This window comes from Symsagittifera roscoffensis, chromosome 6 (assembly GCF_963678635.1).
Source record: "Symsagittifera roscoffensis chromosome 6, txSymRosc1.1, whole genome shotgun sequence".
NCBI lineage: Eukaryota > Metazoa > Xenacoelomorpha > Acoela > Convolutidae > Symsagittifera > Symsagittifera roscoffensis.
This window is the reverse complement of record NC_087067.1, coordinates 23,847,093-23,869,890: the sequence shown is the minus strand read 5'-3', so window position 1 is coordinate 23,869,890 and position 22,798 is coordinate 23,847,093. Positions and strand designations below refer to the sequence as shown.

General features: G+C 34.5%; 1 protein-coding gene across 1 annotated transcript; it reads right to left on the bottom strand.

Moving 5' to 3' along the window:
• Positions 1–1,850: 1,850 nt before the first annotated feature.
• Positions 1,851–21,838, bottom strand: LOC134848078 (uncharacterized). The gene is made up of 4 exons (XM_063865419.1): positions 21,668–21,838; positions 6,657–7,269; positions 5,910–6,057; positions 1,851–2,725 (listed from the first exon to the last, which is right to left on the bottom strand). The coding sequence occupies exons 2-4, from the start codon at positions 6,794–6,796 to the stop codon at positions 2,543–2,545; spliced, it is 471 nt and encodes a 156-aa protein (XP_063721489.1). The 5' UTR covers positions 6,797–7,269; positions 21,668–21,838; the 3' UTR covers positions 1,851–2,542.
• Positions 21,839–22,798: the final 960 nt, after the last annotated feature.

Sequence of the window (22,798 nt, the reverse complement as noted above, 5' to 3'; positions counted from 1 at the left end):
ATTAAGTTCAACTCAATTTTGAAACCCTCGAAGCTATAAAAATTCCAAAGTTATAAAACAATAATCCAAAGTGAAACAATTCAAAAATATTTTCGGTCACATCACCCTACCTAAATGAAGAAAAGGAAAACGAATATACATTTATTATTTCAGAATGTGATCGATTTTCACGAAAGTCAGGATTTTAATATAGGGCATGTTAAAACGAAGAGTTTCACTTGATTTAGCCTCATACGGGTTCTTTTCTTTCTAACTTTCGCTGATTTCTCCAAAAAAGTACTATAAACACAAGACAAAATACGGCTTAAATTGCCGTTTAAATATCTTTTTTTTTGCAATTTTTTGAGTTGGCTCAACGATCTGGAGATCAGTTCTGCTATTTACAGTGAACTCAATCCAATTTCCTAATCAAATTTTCATTTCCATTTTCAAATTCAATCATTAAGGGGAATTAACTTCAAAGACGCCAATTGATATCTAACAAACGGCACGCTAAGCACTTACAGAGGCAAACGAAGCTTCGAATTACTTGCAATACAACACAAACAAAAAAAGCGAAATAAGATAAATGTTAAATACCAAAATTTAAATTATTGTATGCCTCGATAGAAGACCATTCTAAGCAAACGCGCCAGATTTTTGAATAAAAAATAGAACCGGAAAAAATTACGAAGGGGAAACAAAGACGATTATTTTCGAACAGACTGTGAGCCAAAAATTTTTTTTAAAAAAAACATAAGTTTAAAGTCACTCTAGAAACTGCAACGAACAAATTTTGTGACACTTAATGAAACTTGAGTAAAGCACAAGAAAACTCGGTTATGAGGCAAAGAAGCCGACAGTTTTTAAGCAAGACCAGATGAGCCAAAAAAAACTAGTTTTTTTTTTTAAAATTAAACTATATTAAGTCTTTCCTGAAACTACAATGAACAACACTTGCAACTACAATGAAAATTGCTTACAGAACAAGCAAAATCTGTGATATGGCAACAACGCCGACAAAACTTCCATCAATACAATTTTAAGCGGAAAAAAAATTTCAATTGCAGACATGCTGAAAAAAAACTAGGTCCGGTCGGTACTCGAACCCCTGGCCTTCGGGTGCAAGGCCACGGCGTTACCTGTAGGCCACGTGAAAATTAACATAGAAGTTGTTAGGATGCAATAAAAAGCAAGTATGAAAAGCAAGTAAGATTTGTAAGAAAAGTTCTTAACGGGAAAATGTCTAGTTCCCAATTACAAGATACTTGCTCTCGCAAGTGTAATGAGTTTAAAAAATTGCTGTCCCAGTCTATTCACTCATTTAACAAGTTATCTTTACAAAATTTCAATTTCAATAGACGCATGCTATCCAAATTAAAATAAACATCCCAGATTCATATTTTACTGTATTTAACTAAATCATCGTTAGATCAAAATTACTGAGACTTGAAAACGTCGATTGCAACTGCACAGAGTGAATTTGTATTAGTTTCAATCAGATTGATTTGAGAGAAACATTTGAAAGACACATTTGAAAGAAGATTCTTGAATGCGACAAGATGGTTTTGAACTAGTTTTCACGATTAGTTGAAGGAAAGAAAGCCAACTGACAGTTGGAAAAGAGTAATGAACGCAAAGCAACAGTTAAAAAAATTTTTTTGGTGGGTTATCTGATAATTAAATTTCATCTTCGAAATTATAAGTCGATCACCTTTAGTTATTTGCTGTTTGGAAGTGTAGTTTGCCTTCCTTTTAACAAAGGAAATGGAGTGAACAAAAATACTGAAACAGCGAAAATTCAAAATTGAATCTGAACAAATTTGCAGTCTTTTCCCTGGAAAAAACCTCAAAAAAACACAATGACTATTTTCATTACTCTTATAGTACACGACTCAGAGCTAGCAAAACATTAGTATAAATTAACTTTCATTCATAATTAGATTAATTTAAAAAAAGTACGACCATACATAAAAAATAAAACTTCAGAGCTGTTCAATCTTATTTTGTTTTTCGCCGAAGAAGCTATAGTAGACAGCTCAAAAGTGAAATAACAGCACAGTATAAAAATCTAATTGTTAATATTTTTAACATAAATTATCAGTATAAAATTATCCGTGAACTATTAGGTCCTTTAGTTTCTGATCAAACTTAAAATCAAAACATTTATATTCAATTTGAGTTCAATTTTTGGTTAAAAGGGCCCAACTTATAACCTAAACGTTGAATTTAATCTCAGAGACAAAAACCTTAACTAGTTCGATCACAAATTCGGTAAACAGCTCCTGATTTACGCATCAGGTTTTTCTAAATTGACGCAACTGCCAGGCAGTGACATTCAATTATGGAGTAGAAAATAAAATGAATAAGATTAGAGTTTTCACACTTTTGTTCACACAAGTTGGGTTGTCACACTGTTCGCTTTTCACACCATGTCTTGCTTATATATTATCGTTCTTTCCTTGTCGAAAGTGTGACCAATTACTTTTTTCACCCTGTTTTCATTCAACCTCATGCTATATGTTATGTTCTGTTATTCTAAACTGTTGACATTCTATTCTGATCACGCTACAGCCTCCTGCTTGGCCTCCTCGGCTGACTTCTTCGCGTCATCGGCCGCCTCCTTGCTCTGCTCCTTCGCTTTCTCCATCTCCTTCTGAGGACTGAAACTCTCAGCGCCTCTCTTCATCAACTCAATCGTCTTGCTGATCTCGTGATCGCCATCTACACCCGCCTGGTGACTAGCCTAAAGCCATGCAAAAATCAGCCAAGTCATTAGAAGCCAAACATTTTCAATCAGAACATTTTGTCAATATGGTGAAACATTATCATAGTAGTTTTCTTGCCCAGCAAAGCAATCACAAGTGAAAAGAAATCGAAAGTCAAACCGCGAAAATTCAAGTTAGAGCGTGAACACGTTTTAAGACTTTAACTGCAAAAAATCATCACGACCTATATAAAAATCCTCTCGACATTCACCGACTAATAAAAACGGGTGGACCATAATAGTAAACCAAAAATGTGTAATTTGTGCATCCTTCAAGTATTCACATGATCACATGGTGGGAAGACTTAGATTTATACAAAAAAAAACGAGTTTCTATTGCAAAACAAAAACTGGAACAAACATTGATATGAACTGGTTCTTGCCGTGAGCCCAAGATTTTCAAAACTAGCTTGCTAACTAGATTAGGAAAGCTCAATTCTATGCACAACAGAAATAAACGTTACCTAATTTGGTTTTCCTATTTTTATTAATTCTTGAAACTTCGATTTCTCAAACGCAACCCTTAAACAAAGTGCGTTTTGCAATATTGCAATCCGCTGGCCACATACTTTATATTACCTCTCAATTTCCTTAGAAAAAATGACTAGCTCGTTATGTCTAAGACAACAGAACCTTGTCAAAATAAGTCTTCCGCTTTGGCATTGAAAAATCGTATAACAACAGTACTGATGATTAGTCGTATTCTAGTTTGACTGATTGAAAACCAATCCAGCGCATATTTTTTTCTAACATATCAAACCATACGCTCAGCTGAAAAATCTTCTTGAGCTCAGCTGCAGATGTTCTTTTGTTGTCAAATGAATTGGAAATGAATCCAACAAAAACAACATAATTTCTTCTATATGCCGCATAATGAATGTCGCAAAATGTTTTTATTGTATATTTTATAGTTTTTTTAGTCTAGACAACTGCTGGATTCGACTGCAAACAACACATAATATGGAAGAGTGTTGAATTCAAATATCCACATAAAATCTATTATGAATCGAACACATTCATAGAAATAAGAGATCTTGTTAACTACCCCCCCCCCTCCCTCTTCTATTCGCTCGACCACCCCTCATAAGGGCTACCAACTAAAAAAAATTTCTAGCAAAAACCTGACTGAAAACTTGAAAAAAAAACGGGTTTTGCTAACAAAAAACTGAATTTAACTACAGTTGATTTCAAGTCAAAACATTTTGTCGGTCACAGCTAAAGCCCATGGAAAATTTGCAGTCACCGACGGCCCGAAAACACTTTCCTATATCTCTGAAAAAAAAACTGTTATAAAAGAATCTGTGATAAAAACGATCATTTTGACCCAAAACAAAACAAGATTAAAGGAACACAAATAGTAAACCCATAATGAGAGACTTGTCGTACAGCAGAGAACTAAAATAGACCACAAGAGGCTGGTATTTAAAAAAAAAGAGACTAGTTGGTAACCCTGGACCTCATGTATGCATTTTTTCACAAAGAAATTCCGTATAAAATATGAATTTTGAAATTTTCATCATTTCAAAAAGTGGGTTCTATTAATGTTCCGGCTGAGCGATTCGATCAATAATAACCACAAATTGAAAACTTAGTCTTAGTGGCTTTTACTTTGCAGACGACATTTTTTTAGACAAAGCAAAAGCAAAGAGCAGAGAAATTAATTTTAAGATATTTTAGGCAAAGAAAACTTTTTTGAAACAAATAAAATCATCGTCTAGACAATATGAAATTATGCTCGCTTCAAAAAAAATTGATAAAATCTCGACAAAAAAATGAAACAAAAACTTGAATCAAAACTTAATCAAATAATTGAAGCAAAAACCAGCACTTCTGAATATTTATGCTTGGGGTGTTTTTTTATTCAGTCAAGTTTCGATTTTTCAACCAAGTGTTTCAGACGGAAATTATTTTTTCCATTTGAAAAATTATGTTGTAAGGAGCTCAAAACCTATAAAAATTATCATGCGATCATTTATCGTAAAATTATGTGGTTTGACAATTGCTAGTTTGGCCAATTGTGCAATAATTTAACAATTGTACAGTAATGATTAATTTATATTTCAACCACAAACTGTTTAATGCGCCTAAAAAAGTTTCCGACATTGAGGTTTTTGCCATGACATAAGAGCAATCTTGTTTGAGGCTCAAATATCGTATTATGTAATATTTCAAGTGAAAACCAAAAAGTCTGCTCGTATCAGGGTGAAGCCCTGAATTTTCTGCCTGCCTTTAAAACCCTATGAAATAATGCTCGCTTCGAAAAAATTGATAAAAATTTCAAAAAAGAAAACTTTTCATTTTTTATATCTTTTTTCAAGAAAGCCTCCCCTCACACGCTATGTTACCTGCAAAGTGATATAGTTCGCCTTTGCAAAGTATCAAACTGACCAACGAGCATGCCTCAATTCAATTTGGAACGAGTTCTAATACGGATTATATCTCCGCTTACGTTAACATCACGAAATAAATCGCTCGTAATTATCTAAAACTGCCAAAAATGGCGATCTTTAAACCCCCTATAACTTTACGAAAAATGACAACAGGTTAAATATCTTTCACCTCATTTGCGCTCATGACAACAAAACTTTTCGGATGATCAAAAAATTGTGCCGCGAAAAATTGCCAGTAAAAAGTCGGAATTAGCCTGGAGAAAATAAAACCACCCGAGCACAAATATTCCCTTCTTTTCTCCGAAAGTCGGAACAACAAATGACAGCTCTATCAAACAGAGGTTAAATTTAAAAGAAAATTGAACCTTCACCCAGCCACACACACACACGCACATTTGTACAGCCAAAGTTGAACCATTTCCAAAAAACGACTGGAAACAAGATCTAAAGTTAGGAAATAAGCCGATAGAATTAAAGCCGTCATTTAATAAGCTAAAAAACAGCCGATATCATACAGAAAAATCTTGCATCTAGCAAATACGAAGCAAGCTTTAGCCCTAAGAAGGCAAAACTTGTAAGATGCATATCTGTAAATTTACCACTTCGAAATTGCTCCGATAGGTACCATTCAGCGAAAAAAGTTATTTCCGAAAAAAATCTAGTACCCGGAACACACTTGCTATCGTAAATGAAAACAATTAACAAATTCATGCACGCAAAGATTCACAAAAATGACGTAATTTATTTCAGACTCAAATCTAGTTAAGTCTTACCTGAAAGATGGTGCAGCATGGACAGCAGTAGGATGCGAGACAGTCGAAGAGCAGGTTGCCATCCACTCCCTTGGCCTCCCTCACATGCATCCTCCAGCAGGGCAGTACCGCATACTGCACAATAGGGATCCCACTCAGAATCAGACACCTACATGTTATACTACACTTGTGAAACCTAAGATAATTAATTTACATATTTACCGTCAGTTACTATTGTTTTAGTTGCGTATCCCTAATATATATAATTTTTCAAATTCACTTTCTTTGGTTAGAAGAAAGTTAAATTTATCTGTTTTAGCAACTTTGATTTGTGTCACAAACACGTTGTCATGTTGCACTACTTACATCGGGGCTTACAAAATTTTATGATTAAGATAAGCACCAACATTTCATCCACGAGGGAAAAAAGACCAACACACGAGCTGTTCAGCTTTCTACATAGAACGGTTAAAAAACTACACGCAAGCTGGTTCTTCTGGGCTGAGAATTCTTCTGGGCTCCACTTACACTACATTGTATCAAATTGAGTGGTTGAAAAAACTAGTGACATAACTCAGCGTACAAGTATGATAGTTGAGTCCCTAAAATCAATTATAAAAGATTGGTCCCGCCTTTACAACTCAAAAACGCCAGATAACAAATTCAAAGTTGTTTCCGAAGATGTTAAGACGCATGAATTTTTCGTGATGAATCCATCAATATTTAAGGGACGCAATTATCATAATTGTTACAGTCAGGATACTGTACCTGTATCCGTCGCCTTCTCCGATCACTTTGTCGGCCGCAATTCCGAAGGGAGCGAAGGGGAAACAGTAGCTGAGCAGACAGAGCTTCCAGTCTGTGATACAGTCCTTGGGGTTCAAAAGTCCATACGAGAAACCGCCCATCTTAGTCGTAGAAGTTAAGTAGTACGTATAATGTATGATATGACTCAAATTGTACAATTGAATTGTCAAACAGGCCGAGATTGTATCTCAAATAAAGCAAAGTATCAAATAAGTGTAAAATCTGACTGATTGGAATTAGATTACAACCAACCGGGCTATTTGCGTCAGGGAAATCCTGTTGTCTTTTCTTGATTCACAAAAGATTTTGCTCGTACTGTTAAGTATCCACGGAACAATTAGCAGACTAAGTAGCTTTATTACAGCCCAATTTTGACGTGATATGAGTTAGTAAAATTAAAACACAGATTTGAAAAAGATAATAATGGTAAGTTGAGTATTTTTTACGGGTGGCAGTTTTGCGAGACAGAAACAGAGAGAAAATGTAAAGTTGGAATAGAGTAGAAAGAACTTTTGTGCTGCCGCTACTGTATAAGTGTGATGGTGCAAAAGTTGGTTAGTCGACAACAAACTATCTGAAATGAAAAGAAAGTGTTAACAAGAAGACCATTCATCCACCAGGGAAAATATAAGATTAGCACCCACTCAAGTTGCTCAGTTCATTGCATATCAGCGCGGGCCTACAAAATTCATCCCTTGATGAAGAGGTAAGCCAAGTTCATTTTCCCGGGTTGTAAAAATGGACCAAACTCAAGCAAGAAGCACCAATCACGGTGGCATCGAACAACTAACCTCTGGCGGTTCTTGTTTTCCTTTTTTCTAAGAACCACTAGCCTTTTTCTTAGACGAAATTTCTTTTAGCTAGAATTACCCTAATTGTTGTAATAAACTTATTTAATAGAGAACAAACATAAATCCTGATCATGCTGCATCCCCTGCTCAACAGCATTCTGATTCTAGCTCAACAGTGCTTCGCTTGCTTAACTTTCCCGACCAAACCCCAATTTGTGAGACAGGGAGCAAACGACAGTGTACCGTGCGGAGAGATGATTGAAGATGCAAGCTGGAACTCATCAATTACAAAAACAGAGGCAGTATCCAGCTCTATTCAAAATGTAATGCCAAACGTATTAAATGACATTAAAGGACAGATCGAATCATTGATAACATCAACCATTACTGAAGCGATTACGAAGGAAGTACTTGGAGTAGTAAAGAATGAATTGGTCCATATCGAAAGCAGGTCAAATCTAAATTCCCTATCCGAAGCAAATATTATTGAAAGCTAAAACAGGAGAGACAACGTGAAAAGTCTATGAATCCCTGAAGAAGCTAACGGTGGTAGACAACAAACAATGGAGGCAACCATTAAACAGTATTGAAGCCCATATATCGTAACAAGTCACATCAATAGCGCATAGGTTACCGTCGCGAAAGGCTAGAGTCAAACCTATCATTGTTCGTTTTGCTAAGCGAATGAAAAAAAGTCCATTTACTACAGAAGAAAAAAGAAATTGGCTCATCCTATGTCTATCAACCTGTAAAAAAAATCGAAGATATTAGTTCACCTCGAGTGAATTTCTTGCAGATGATGAAAGCAGATGCGCGCATTCAATCAGCATGGACAGGAGAAAGCAGTATCTTTGACCTACGGAAAATGACAAAAAATGTACAAAATTACTTGTTCATATGAAAGAATTGATACTCTGGGTTATAAATAATAGTGTAATGAATTGTTTCAATGGTACTTTCCCATATAACTCCGGCCAAGTGAGCTCATAAGTCTGAACCCCTTAGCTTATCTGAAAATAGCGGTGCTAATACTCTTAATATTTTATTATCCAATGTTAGATCTATTCATGAAGATCTAGAAGCACTTCTAAGTCTCGAGTCTCCATTTTATGTACTGTGTTAAACCGAAACTTGGCTAAAAGAAACAGATGAAGTAAATATGTTTGCCACCAAAGGATTTCATACAAATGGAAGCAACAACCGGAAAACTAGAGGTGGAGGTACTGTAATGCAACTAGGTGACAATGTAAACTTGATAGAACATCAGCATACTAATCTACCTGAATAATTTGCAGTATTTGCTGAAGCATTTGAGAATAAGATAATCATAAGAGTCGCTTATGTACCTCCTAGATATGAAAAAAAAAACAATTTGTCATTGAGTTAGACAAAGAATTGGAGATGCCGAGAAAACTGGTTGTTCTGACTGGTGATTTCAACATCAATTTACTCGCAGAAAATCATATTCAACAATCTTATGTAAAAACCATTATCGCAAATGGTTTTGAACTATTAAGTAGAAAATAAACTCGCATTACTGGGGTGGCTGGAAGTGTATTGATCCTCTGATAGCACGAAATATCGAAAATCATACATCAGAAATCTTGAAAACGATTGTTTCTCGGATCGTTGTCTAGTTATTTTGCAACTCAAATCAATGCCATTCGATTTGATATATTCCTCATTTCATGACATGTTCTTTTTGAACAACTAAAAAAAGCACAAGCGACTTTTTACTCCTTTTGAAGCAAACGTTGAAGAGATCTAATCAGCTCGAAAAGCCAGCAAACGATGTTGAATATAACAAATTTAGTCATTGCTTGATATCAATTTTAAGTAAATTTGCTCCGATTAGAAAATCACAAGCAAAAATACTAAGATGAATGCGCCGTGGCTTAAGAAGTCTAAAATGTTATTCAAAGCGTAACAAACTGCATAGGTTCTGGAAACTTGATTTTAATAATCTAATGAAGAAAAAAAACTTGTTAAATAAAAGGAAACAGAATTACAGCTAAGGAAAAGCAAAAGAGATTTTATTTTTGTTTTAATAAATTCAAAAACTGTTTTCTTCGTTCATTTCAGAAAAGCATTTGAGACTCTTGATATCAGAAATCTGTTGAATAAACGGGAAAAAAATATGGTGTCCGGGGTAATCGTCTTTCTTGATTTAGTACTTATTATCCTCAAAGACTCGAATGTGTTCATACAACGAACTGCTCGTCGGATTGGTTATCAGTGACCAACGGCGTTCCGCAGTGTTCTGTTTTAGGTCCTCTTTTCTGTCTAGTTTATATATATGATGTGCATTTTACTGCAACGAGTTCAAACGTTTTTCTATTTGCTGATGATATAAATGTAGCATATGAGAGTGCAAGTTTTGAATTCTTCAGCATGATCTAACAAAAATTTCATCTTCGATGAAATCGAATAAACTAACCATTAAATGAGAAAAAATAACCCTAATCAGTTTTGAAAAAATATATTGAGTGCTTCAAACTTTCATGTTTGTATTGATGATATTGTTTATAATCTCAAGCCGTCGTGTAAAAACAGGCGTAGTACTTGATAATAAGCTTACATTTGTTCACCCTGTCCAAAAATTAAAAAAGAAATTAGGGAGGCATTGCTGTTGTTTCAACACTACGTTCCGAAATTTGTTTTACTATAAAACTATAATGCTAAAATAAAGCCGATAATACAGTATGGCTTGCTGATGAACGGTACTAGTTTTTCAGTTTTGAATCAAGCTCTAATGTATCAGCGGAAAATAATCCAAACGATGATTTTCAAAAGAAAACTCGACACTATAACCAAATCTTTTCTTGGTAATTTTGTCTCTTCACGAAATACAGAACGTTACTGATATACTGAAGTTTTGTGTGAGATCTTTAAATAGTAGATACCCGATTGTATATCTGAATTCTCTGTTTTCTTTCCATACATTTGTTTATAAAACCAGTAACGCGGGTAAATAAACCTATTGCCCTCTTTTTTGCAAAAATAAAACTAAGTTGTACTCATTAGCTAATAGAGGTTCAAGGTTGCTTAATATGGTGAGGGAAAATAACCTTCTGCCTAACAAAGGCAAAATGATGAAATTATATTCGTCCACAAATTAAGAGACAATTACATCCTCGGTAGTAATGAGTTAGTATAGAGTGTATTTAATTGATTTGATTTTTTCCTGTCCAAATTGGCGGCTTAACCTGGATGCTACCAGAGACCCATCTGAGGCTCTAATTCTATCCCAGAAATATGACCTTCCAGATGTTGCTAGTTTTCAACTGTAAAAAAAATTCATTGAAAAAGAATTCTGCTTAAATAATTATCTATATTTACACGTTAACGTTTTATGTCTGAGTCAGTGTATGCCGGGCAGACATTCAGGGGGCATCTAATCTGACCTTAGTCTACCCTCTTCAGACAATTCGTATATTTCAGGGGCGGATTTAGGGGGGGGGGCGGACGCCCCCCCCCCCCCCCCCCCTCAGGGATTCGACCCCCTGCCGACCCAAAGGGTCCCCCCTTTGATACTTTTTCAGAAATCCAATTTTGGCCGACCGACCCTAAAATTTTTCTTAAGGCGCCTTGGGCGCCAATATATACTAACTTTGAGGGGGAACGCGCGCCAAAAAAAAACGCGATTTTTTTGCCAAAGTTTTTCAAAAAGTGCCCAAAAACGGCTTTTTTGACTGTTTGTTTCAAAAATTTGCCTGCGGCGCAGAAAATTTTGCAAAAAAGGTCGTCAAAATTTTGGAAAACTTTTTGAAAATCCGCCCCCCCCCCCCCTCGAGAAAATCCTAGATCCGCCCCTGGTATATTTACCAAAATTTAACTGCTTAATTTGTTTAACTCTTTTGCAATAATCTATTTGTATGTCTGAAGAAACAAATTGTTTCTTTCTTTTCTCGACACTCCATACTTGGCCCAACATAATGCTTTAAAACTTACCTCGGTCATCTTTGCAAGGTTTAGGGGTTAATAACTCAGCCCAAAAAAAGTCTATCACTCATTTAAAATAAGTATTGTGTATCAACAGACAAAAACAATTGAGAAATCGGAGGGTGACAAAATTGAAGGCTGACCTATCGTATTTGAACCAGTTGAGTGGATACGCTAAATTGAAAATCAAACATCTGAATGAAGAAACTTCAATAAAATGAACATTAAGTTTAATTTTTGTTGAAGAGAAAATATAAGAGCTCAGTTTATCTGATCAGCGCAAAACTCAAAAGGAACTTCAAGCTGATTTTGAGAAGTGGACAAAAAGCAATTGAAAATTTTTAAAAGTTACATGCAAAAAACTGCTATTTAGTTACAGCTCAAGAACTAATCAAGGACTGCTATTTGACAGAAAAAAATGACAGCCACAGCAAAAAAATTATGAAACAAAAAAAATTAGCTCAACATTTTGAGCTGTTTAATAATCAACATGAACAATGAATAGCTTTGTCAAATAGTGGTAATAGCTAGAGATAACAAAAACAACAAGCACAAGTGTTCTTTTGGTAACAGGAAGATAAAACTCACTGCAGCAAATAAAAATGGAGAACACATAAATATCCAGGCTGCACATGAGAATACCTCTCGACAGAAGAAATAAACGACAGAAAGATATCAGTCGACCCGAATCGATTTTGAAAAAATGGATGCTATTGTCATTCCCGAACGACCGCAGATTCCCAACCAATAAATGTTCTATAAACTGCTCGAAACAGTCTGACCAAATTTTAAGCCGTACGATCCAACGGACATTTGAAGTTCCCCCACGTGGCGATAATTCAGTCAAAAAATCCAAAATTTTAATCTTAAGATTTGAATTGGTCTTAAATTTTCTGCAATTCTGGATGTTCTGTCACGAGAACAGTCTTCCCAGAAATACTCAAAATCGCATTCATCCAGTGACAAACGCATTCATCCAGTGAAGAGTGTTGTTTGTTAATTAGATTTTGCAAATGAAAAGCTACCTTTTCTACTAAGTAAAGAACAACAGCAGAGCAGGCTTAACAGGATACTAAATGATGTATGACGCATGAGTAGTAAAGAAAAACACGTTGTACTGTACATGTAGTTCAAGATCGGACTATTTACACAGAGGCGAAGCGGAGCTTCGCAGGACTTGTGATACAGAAAAACTGTAGTCAGATAAAAATGGAATAGTACTAAAATAAACTAAACAATGCAGGAAATCTACAATAATCAGAAAGCTTATCAATTCAACTCAATGATATCAATCTTGTCAAATATGAAACTAATACGCAACGGTAAGAGAGCTGATAAAAAGATAATTTAAAAAATACGCACGCTAATGAAAAAACCAACACGGAAACTCATATTTTTCAAACCATTTCAGCTAGAGTTAACCACACTCTTGATTCTCGCCCAATAGGCGCGTTCGCAGACAAAACATTCAAGCCAAAATTGCAAAACAAAACTTTCTGGAAAATAACTTTTTTAAGAGATTGAAAAATTTTAGACATTAAAACAATACGCTGTGCTATCACCTTGAATCAATAAAAAATGAAACAGCAACAAAAGCTAAATATTGACCAAAAGATAAATAAAAGTTGCTTTAAGCTAACAGCACATACTTTCAGAACAAAATCATGAACTCAAGAAACTGAAAACAAATTTAAAAAATCATACAAAAAAATTGCTTCAAAATGATTCAGCGTGTAAGAAAACAAAATTACCGTCTTCAAAATTCAAGTGATTCAGACAAATAATTTGTAAAAATAATTTAAATTAGCAAGCCTGGCTCCAATAAACAATCGGCTCGCAAAAGGTTAGTTTTTGTTTGCATCAAGCTATGAAAGCAAAGAAACTTCGAAGAGTTTCAAGTTAAGCCATATCGTGAATCGGTCTGAAAAATTTTAAATTTCTTAGACCAAATCGGATCGTGAAAAGTTCAATTCTTTGTAAGCAAGCCAGACCAGCTATGAAAATTTGCACTTTTTCAAAAAAATTTCATAAACCGAATGGGTTTGCGAAAAGTTTAAATTTTTCTAAGCAAATTATTCGAGCAATGAAAATTCGAAACGAAGCGAAATTGATGGCGAAATATTAAGTTTTTCTATTGAAGCCATTCAAATGTTGAAAATTTGAACTATTTCAAAATATTTCATGAAGCGGTTTGGTCCATAAAAAAGGTTTTTCTGAGCAAAATACTTATTATAGCAAAAAGCTCAAGTTTTTCTACTAAAACCATTCAAGCGATGGAACTTTGAGTTAAATTTTTTCACAGACTGAGCCGGTTGGCAAAAAAGTTAGAGTTTTTGTAAGCAAGCTACTCCAGCTATGAAGCTTTGATATTGTTTGTATTATTTCAAGAAGCGAATCTGCCACTCAAGCGACAATAAATTTGAAATATTTCAACTTAATTCATAGTCCGAATCAGTTGGCGAAAAGTTTAAATTTGTTGTCAAGCAAAAGCAATCTAATGAAGCTAGGAAAACTTGAAATAATTAAAAAATTTCGAAGAGCGAATCGGTTTAAAAAAGTCATTTCTTTCTATGCAAGCAATTTTACTTTGCATGATTTCAATTTCTTTCTCAGACAAAACCTATCCAAGCAACGAAACTTGAAAATATTTCAAGTTGTTTCATGATCGCATCACTTCACGAGAAAATCAAACTTTTCGTAGCAAGAAATTCACGCGATGAAAGTTGAAATATTTTGAGTTGCTTCACAGAGCAAATTGATTCGCAAAAATTTCAAGTTTTAACATGCGAGCTACTACAGCGACTAACTTTGAAAGATTTCAACTTGTTTCTTAGACCAAATCAAATTATGAAAAAAATTTTCCTATGCAAGCTCTTCAAAGAATGAAAATTTGAAATATATCAGGTTGTTTCATAGAGCAAATCAGTTAGCGAAAAGTTAAATTTTCTCAGCGAGCCATTCGAGCGATGAAACTTCAGTAATTACAAGCTATATAAGGTGGCGAATTGTTTCACAAAAAATTCAGAAGTTTCTCAAGCAAGCTATTCAAATTAAGACACTTTAATAATTAAAATTGCACCGTGAGGCAAAACTTTGAGTTTTTCATTCTAAGCATGAAGGCTACTCTTTTTAGGGGCTTCGTTCAAACTAAAAACTGTAAACGCAAAATTTTGGAAAGTGAGCAGGTACTGTCTAGCTTTAAAGTTGAACCGATTTCACCTTGTTTAGAGAGTTTCGGACTTTTTTCATAAACAATTCTTGAATATTATGCAGTTCTGATTTAAATTATCCGGACAAAACTTTCAAACGCGTTTTTCTCAAATTGGGTTAAAAAAAGACAAAAATAGACAAGCAAAAAATTGTTTAGAACTTCACCAGAATTAATATGGTGCAACTTTTTCCCCGAAATTTTCAACGAAAATTTTACCCTTCTTCAGATATAACTTTCTCGTCAATTAACTTGGTAGTTTCGGCGTAATTCTTGATTAATTTAAAAAAGTCAAAATGACCTATTTTTGAGGTAAAAATTTCGGGAACAAAATTGCAAATAATTCTTTGAGCAATTTTCTTTCTCTTCACATTTTCTCTAATCTTGACCCAGTGCGTTCGACATTTTAAGCGTTCGACGAGAAAAATGCGTTCGATATTTTAAATAATGTTCGTTGTGTCCGGTTAATTAAGACAGCACTGTAGATTTAAGAATGAATAAAAGTTCTAGAATATTTCTTGCCTTAACGCCTCTTAATTAATGAGCTCGATGATTGAGCTGATTGATTCTTAAAAGTTTTAATCTAAGCGTTATAAACAATAAAACGTTGCGTCCTTAGCGCATTAAGACTTTCATTTAAGATATTAGATTAGATATGAGATATAAATTCAAGTAAAATTGGATAATTGCGAGCGAAGCAAAGGCGATCACAGTAAAAGAAAAGTAAGAATAAGAATGCTTCTATGTAAAGTGAAAATGTCCAATGGAAAAATCCAATGAGGCTCAAATTCTAATCCTGGTGTCGTTTTCTGACGTTGACATCAAGATAGCATTTGGTTTTCGCGATTCTTTGCAATGGTCGTAATCACAAATTAAAAATTAGATCAAGTATTCGCTTATCTTTGCAACCAAGAGTGTTCAAACACCAGCCTCCGGTGTGAAAATGGTTCAAAATCAATCAAGCCAGCTTCGGTTGTCTGCTTCTAAATCCACAGCCATCGAGAGGGAAGCAAGGAAGATTAAAGACACAAGAGCTCCAACGGGAAAAGCGGCTGATAAGCAATTTGCAACATGTAAAATAACAACTTCATATTGGCATACCAAGGTTGTCTGGTCCACGCATTGCCCCTACCCAACAAATCAAATAGCCGAAACAGAGTATGCAACTAATATTTTGGGACCGTTAATTGAGTATACAAGTATTGAAGTCAACGATTTTTACGGGTAGCAGATCTAGAATATTTCCTATGCTAAGTTAGCATAAAGCAATTGCCCCTTAAAATTCCAGGGAGAACATCTTTGACATTCGAACTCGTATTTTGAGAATCGCTTCGAATGTCAAAGGCGCTCAGAAAATCTTTTTAATTGAAGATTTAAACGCCTACTCTCTCAATGAAATAAAAAAACCGCCTTAGAATGTTACCAATCCCAAGGTCTACATGTATTGGTCTGTGTCTGTGATGCACCTGCCCTTAAGGCTCTTCATTTCCTTTCCATTATTTGGACTTGAATCCTCCCCAATAAAAACGACTGCTTACAAAACACACAAAAAAGAGCCAGGAACGCACAGTTTTTATAGCCGGCAGTAAGAAAACTTCAAAAACACGGTGACGAATACCGACAAACACGACAAAAAAAAACAAATAACTAAAACTGCAAAAATTACTAAGGATTTTGATGTAAAAGTAATTTTTGGGATTATCACGCTGTTTTAAAATTTGTAGTCACAAGAAAATGGAGTCAAATTTGGTTAAATATACTATCTTTCCTACCAAGAGAGTTCACTTACCAGCCTCCGGCGCGAAAGCAACGTCTCTCAATCCATTAATCCGTTCTATCAAGCCAGAAAACTACACGAAAAAAACTGAATCAAAACTTAAAACTAAAATCAACTAGCCCACTACACAAAATCTCGAATATTGAAGTAAATAGCCATAGAACTGCATTATAACACTTTTAGGAAAACTATTTGTTCTCATAGTTGTTTCTAGACAACGGAATTCCAAGAAAATAATTTTTTTTAAATTTACTGTGGGTTTCTAAGGCAAAGCCAAATCGGTACCTATGTATGCTATCAATGAAGAGCTGAAGTTTTTTATTTTGCTTTGAAAAATTCTCAAGAGTCAAAGAATCTTATTTGAACAACTTTCTCGCAATGCAAACCAGCAACCCCACATTCTCGTGATTATGACTCACATACCTTGGCTAAAGCAGATAATTGAAACAAATATACACAGAAAAAGAACTTTACAAAATGAGCGACTTACAAAAGAACAAAACAGTCGACTTGCATTATTACGCAAGAGATGCCAGCCTCATAAAAAACAAAATCAAATTCGAAATTTAGTTTCATGATTATCCTGAATCATCAATTCATAATACAACAGCACTTTCCATACTATACTTTCTCATACAATTGCATTTTCCATATTAAAAAAAAGTATCCAAACGATTTCATTTGCAACATCATGAAATTCTTTAAGGGTATTCATACCCCAGCATAATTTATTTAGAAAAAATCACTTTCTTTTCTAAATTAAATTCTTAGTTCAAAAATTTGAATTGCACAGAGGCGAAGTTGCAATTCGCATACACAAGCAACAATATGACCGATAACACTACTGGGAAAAAATGAATGAGTAAAACTTTGAGTCTACAAAATTTCTTAAGTGACGTACGCCAATTATGACGCATTAGCAGTACCAGTCAATTTGAACAAAAAAAAGAAATTTACCAACTAACATGCCTCAATTTATCAGCAGTATATGGAACAGTAAAAACATGAAAAAATAAAATGTAATGATAATAAAATCATTTTTTTTAAATTTGAGATTTGTGAAAATCATCCACCCACACGCCATATTAAGTACAAAGTGACACATTTCGCTCCTAGTGACAAATCAATTATGGCAAAAAAAAGCCTCCTTCAACCAATTTGAAACAATTTCTATGACGCATTAATTCTCCGCTTACGCATTATTTGCGCGAAAAATATCGCGCGTTAATTGTCCCAAATTGGCCAAAATGGCAATCTTTAAACCCCCATAACGCAACAAAAAATGATCTTAGGTAAAATATCTTTCAAATTTAAGCTCAGGTTAACAATATCTTTTGATTGATGTAAGAAAATTCTATTAAAATGGCTAGTTGAAAATTCGAATTTTGTCTGAAGAAAAAAACCACCCGAGCACAAATATTTCGTTACTTTCATTACAAAAGCCGGAACAATAATAGTTAAAATCCTTAGCATTGGTTGTACTTAATAGCTGGTTATTGAGCAAAATGAACAAGATAGTTCATACTATAACACAAGCATTGTTTGTGTAATAATAAAGCGTCAATATCGAAATGAATGCATCTTCAACAAAGGACGGGGGAATTCAACATAAGTAATTTCAACTTAAAGGTTTTTTGAACTAGAATAGTCAAATCTGAAAAATATTTGGTTTCCGTTCTTCGAATTTTTTACTCCAAAAGGAAGACACCATAAAAAGGCCGAAAGCAAGCACCTTAAAAAAATGAGCAACATGCAATAATAAAAGGTCATATCTCAGAAGATTGAGAAGTTTAAGTTCTGTTAATTTTTTAAACGAAAATTTTTTGAAAAGGTAATTTAAAAAAAAAACATTGAGAAGTCATATCTCGGAAACCAAAAATATTTGAAACGTGATCTTTAGAGAAAAGATTTGCAACCCTTGAGAGTACCTCGACAGCACCTGTCTGCCGGGTTCCAGAATTTCAAACATTTGTGAAATTTTGTAACTCTAAAACTGAAAAATGTTGGAAAAATTATGAAAAAAACGTCAAACATCGAAGATATGAAAAATTAAGCAGTCGTATTTGGAGGCAAGACTTGCATAGCCTGAGAGTAACCTGACAACACCTCTGCATAGAGTTGAAAAACTCAAGTTTTGTCAAATTTTTCATATCTAAGTTCTTTGAAAAAAATTCGAAATCATAAAAAACATCATATCTCGGAAACTGAAAGAAATTCAGCAGTCATATTCTGAGGCAAAACTAGCAACCCCTGAGAGTACCCCGACAAACCCCAACTACAGGGTTGAGAAATTCAAACTGTGAGAAATTTTTTAAAACCTAACTTTTCTGATAACTTTTGAAAAATTCACAAAAATCGTTTATCTTTCAACAAAAAAATTTAAGCAGTCTAATTCAGAGGCAAGCTTGTAACCCCTGGGAGTACCTTGACAGTATCTTGAATTTTTGAATCTAAGCTATCTAAAAACACACGAATGGTCGAATCTTGTGAACTATAAACAGTTGGGTACGCATATTTGAAGGCCCAATTCACCACTCCTGGGGAAATCATGACACCATTCTACTATTGGGTTGCTAATTTCAAACTTAGTGCATTAAACACTGAATTGAAGCTGGAAAATCGAAAAAAAATCTTAAGCATTGTAATATACGATAGCTTAGACGTGAAAGACTTCTTTTGTTTCGTTAAACATGCGAAAAAAATACATTGAAAACGCTTAAATATGGCGACATCATGAAGCACGCATTTAAATAAATAAATTTCGGCATTTACGGGCTCTTTTCTACTGAAATGGTCAAATCAACTGGGTTTGAGATCTTTGTATTTTAACTTTGCCATGAAGGCAAATTTGCGCTTCGCAAATACTAGCGAGTATACGACAAAAAATTGGCTTAACAAAACTAAATAAGAAAAGAAGTAAACATTAGCCTTCAAAAATAAAACTTTATCATCAAGTAATTTTTGAAATATTTAAAGACGCCACATATCGAAAACTTAAGGGATTTGAATAGCCATATTTGGACTCACATCTGCTATTCCTAGGAGTACCCTGAAATCAACCTTACCCACCATCTATGCGACTGAGGTTTTTAAATGGTTTTAGGAAATTTTTTTAGGTTTTAAAAATTATCAGATTATCTTCAATTCAAAAATCTCGAGAACTAAAATAGTTGGAGCAGTCATATTTCAAAGCCAAAATTGAAAACCCCCAGGACAACCCTGACTCCATCCCATTACGGTTTCTTATAGCAAATTTTCAAGCACACACTGAAAAGAACAACTTTCTGAATGTTGGCATTGCGAAAAAAAAACCTAATTGACCTTGAAAATTTGACTCAAACTATTCGCTTCAGTAGACAGACATACTTCAACATTCGCTTATAAAATTTTAAAACTGACTACAGCCAAATTTTTGAGCGGTGGAAAGTAATGGTATTTTAACATGTCAAGATAGGGACTCCTTAAACAAATGTCAAATGAAACTCCAATAACGTAAGGTATAGATCAAACTTCCTTGAAAAAACTCAAACAAAACATGTTTCAATATTTGCACAACTTGACATACCATCAGTTGAAAAAGAATCACAAGCAGCTGACTGCTTTGCAAATTGTACAGATGTTCCAACATGTAACCAAAGCAAAAAGAAAAAATTAAACTTTAAATTTATGTTTTTGAGTTGTTGATGATGAAATTATCACTTAACGCGGCGTCTCCGTGACAGGTTTTAACGCGTCTCCGTGGCATGTAGCAAGAAGCGCGGAACACCAAATACAGATGGAGGGGAAGCAAAAGGAGAGACAGTGGGAAGGGGGTGGGGTTTTACCCGGCAGGGGGCGCTTTTTCTTTCACCTCACATAAGCATCCGGTTTATAGTGCAGCGAGGGTTTTACAATTTTAATTATGAAGAGCAAGTATTTTTGTCATGACCTATTTAATTAGCATGCCAGTTGTTGCAAAAATCTGACAACGAGCAAAACACGCAGGCGAGGGCAAGGAAAAAGAGCCCGGCGTAGTGTGTGTGTGTGTGTATGTGCGTGGACTAGAATACGGCCTAAATTGGTTGCGAAAACAGCTTCTCTAGGATTGACGTTAGCAACGAAATTATCAACAAAATACAACAAGACTGCTCGTATCAGGGCGAAGCCCTGAAGGTTCCGACTGCCTTTTAAGGTTTATGGAGCAGCAGTAATAACATGAAAAATTAAATAAAATGAAATTTTTTTCCAAAATTTGAAATTTTTTGTGAAAATCGTCCCGCCACACGCCATATAAAGTACAAAAAGATAGATTTCGTTCCTTGTAACAAATCAATTATGGCAAATAAGCTTCGTTCAACCAATTTGGAACGATTTATAAGACGAATTAAATCTCCGCTTACGCGTTAATAGCGCGAATTATATCGCGCGTTAATTGTCCCAAATTGGTCAAAATGGCCAAAATGGCAATCTTTAAACCCTCATAACTTTACGAAAAATGATCACAGGTGAAATATCTTTTCAAATTCAAGTTCAGGACAACAATGGCTTTCGAATGATATTAAAAAATTCTGTCAAAAATGGCTAGTTAAAAAGTCGAAATTTGTCTGAAGAAAAAAAAAACCCACCCCGAGCACAAATATTCCGTTACTTTCGTATCGAAAGTCGGAACAAAAACAGTTTGGAACAAGGATAGAAGCAAGTAGCACTCAGAATGTTACAACCACTCATAACAAAATTTATTCTTGCAAAAATTGCGCGTTTTTGGTGAGAACAAATCGAACGCGTAGAAATTTAGTGAATTAAGCAAGTTGACAACAGTTGCCTTCGGAAAACAGATATAAACAAAAATCTAATTTTGTGCTGAAAAAACTTTAAGAGCAAAGAAGCGCTAAATGAAAATTCCAAACCAGTTTTCATGGAGTAAAGCTAAATTTTTCACGATTCAATTCAAAATTCTCATTTCAATTTTTAAGAGCGCAATATGTCGCGCGTTAATTATCCAAAACTGCCCAAATTAGCAGTTTGTAAAACCTATAACTTCAAAAAAAATATGAAAGGTGATTTCTTTTGACATTTGAGCTCCAGCCAATCATATCTTTCAGATGGTTTGAAATTTTCCATCAAAAACGTTCAGATAAAAATTCGAAAATTGAGTGAATGAAAAAAACAAGCTAAAATATACCACACTTTCTTGTAAAGTCGTAAAAAAAAACTATTTGAAGATATTTTGAAACTGAATGGGAAAAACGGCAAAAAATACGCATGGTATACTTACTGTTTTTTCACAGCGGTGAAAGTTGAATTCCAGAGAAAAACTTTAAATAATAAATATGGTCTACTCTTCTGTTTGATAGTAGCAAAAAAACAGGGGAATATTTGCGATTACTTAGCAAGTGCCACCACATTTGCCTCCATATAACAATCCCCCTTTTGAGCAGCGCAACTAATGTGAATTTGCGACACTTTGCAGCTAGCTAGCTACAAAACAAATAGATGATAAAATTGCGAATGAGGATATTAAAATATTAACGAAATACAATTTTTGTTCCAGCATAGGAATATAAGAGTATTTTCCTATCGCACCGCAACTTCACCGTTACCTTACTGCACATAAAAAAGAAGGAAAAGTTATAAGATATTCCATATTGAAGACAAAACGAGACTTTTTTCAAACAGAACTTGTAGAGTTAGCAATAGCTACACTTTTACATCCGCTTTTTATTCCTTCTGCAATTCGTAGTTGAAAACAAACGGTTATGCATCAATAAATGATAAGCTACACTTGAGTCGATTTTTTCTCGACTAGTTTTTTTTGTGCATGTTGCTGCAAAGAGCCTAAAGACAAGAAACTGAAAGGTTAAGGTGAACGTATTAGAAGCTACTTATAGATCTAAAAACATGAATGCTTCTTTGAACATCACTTTAAAAAAATGTTCTTAAGCAGCGCCCATAGCAATGTCAAGTACTTTAAATTATTACGTAGTTCAATACTGTCGCTTTGATTCCCCGATTTGAATGAGATAACTTCTCGCTTGTATTTGCAATTTTGCGTTCTAAGCATAAATTGAAGAGAAATGGGGTTTTCACACGGAAACGACAACAATGTGGATCTATTTTCTAAAATCAACCAAAATCATAAAATCATAAATCAAAAAGCAAGATACTTATTGAACAAACAATGAAAAATTTCATACAGCAAACTGTTGGATTACACCGCAACGAAGCGGAAAAGCAATTGCAAATAGAGCAGTGCAAAAATTACAAAATTGCACAAAAAAATAAATATTATTTCAGGGATGGTTTCAGAAAACCGAATTACGAAATATTAATTTTCGGATCTTGTTAACTACCCCCCCCCCCCCCCTATTTCGATTTTCAGAAATTCAACTTTGGCGGCCACATTTTC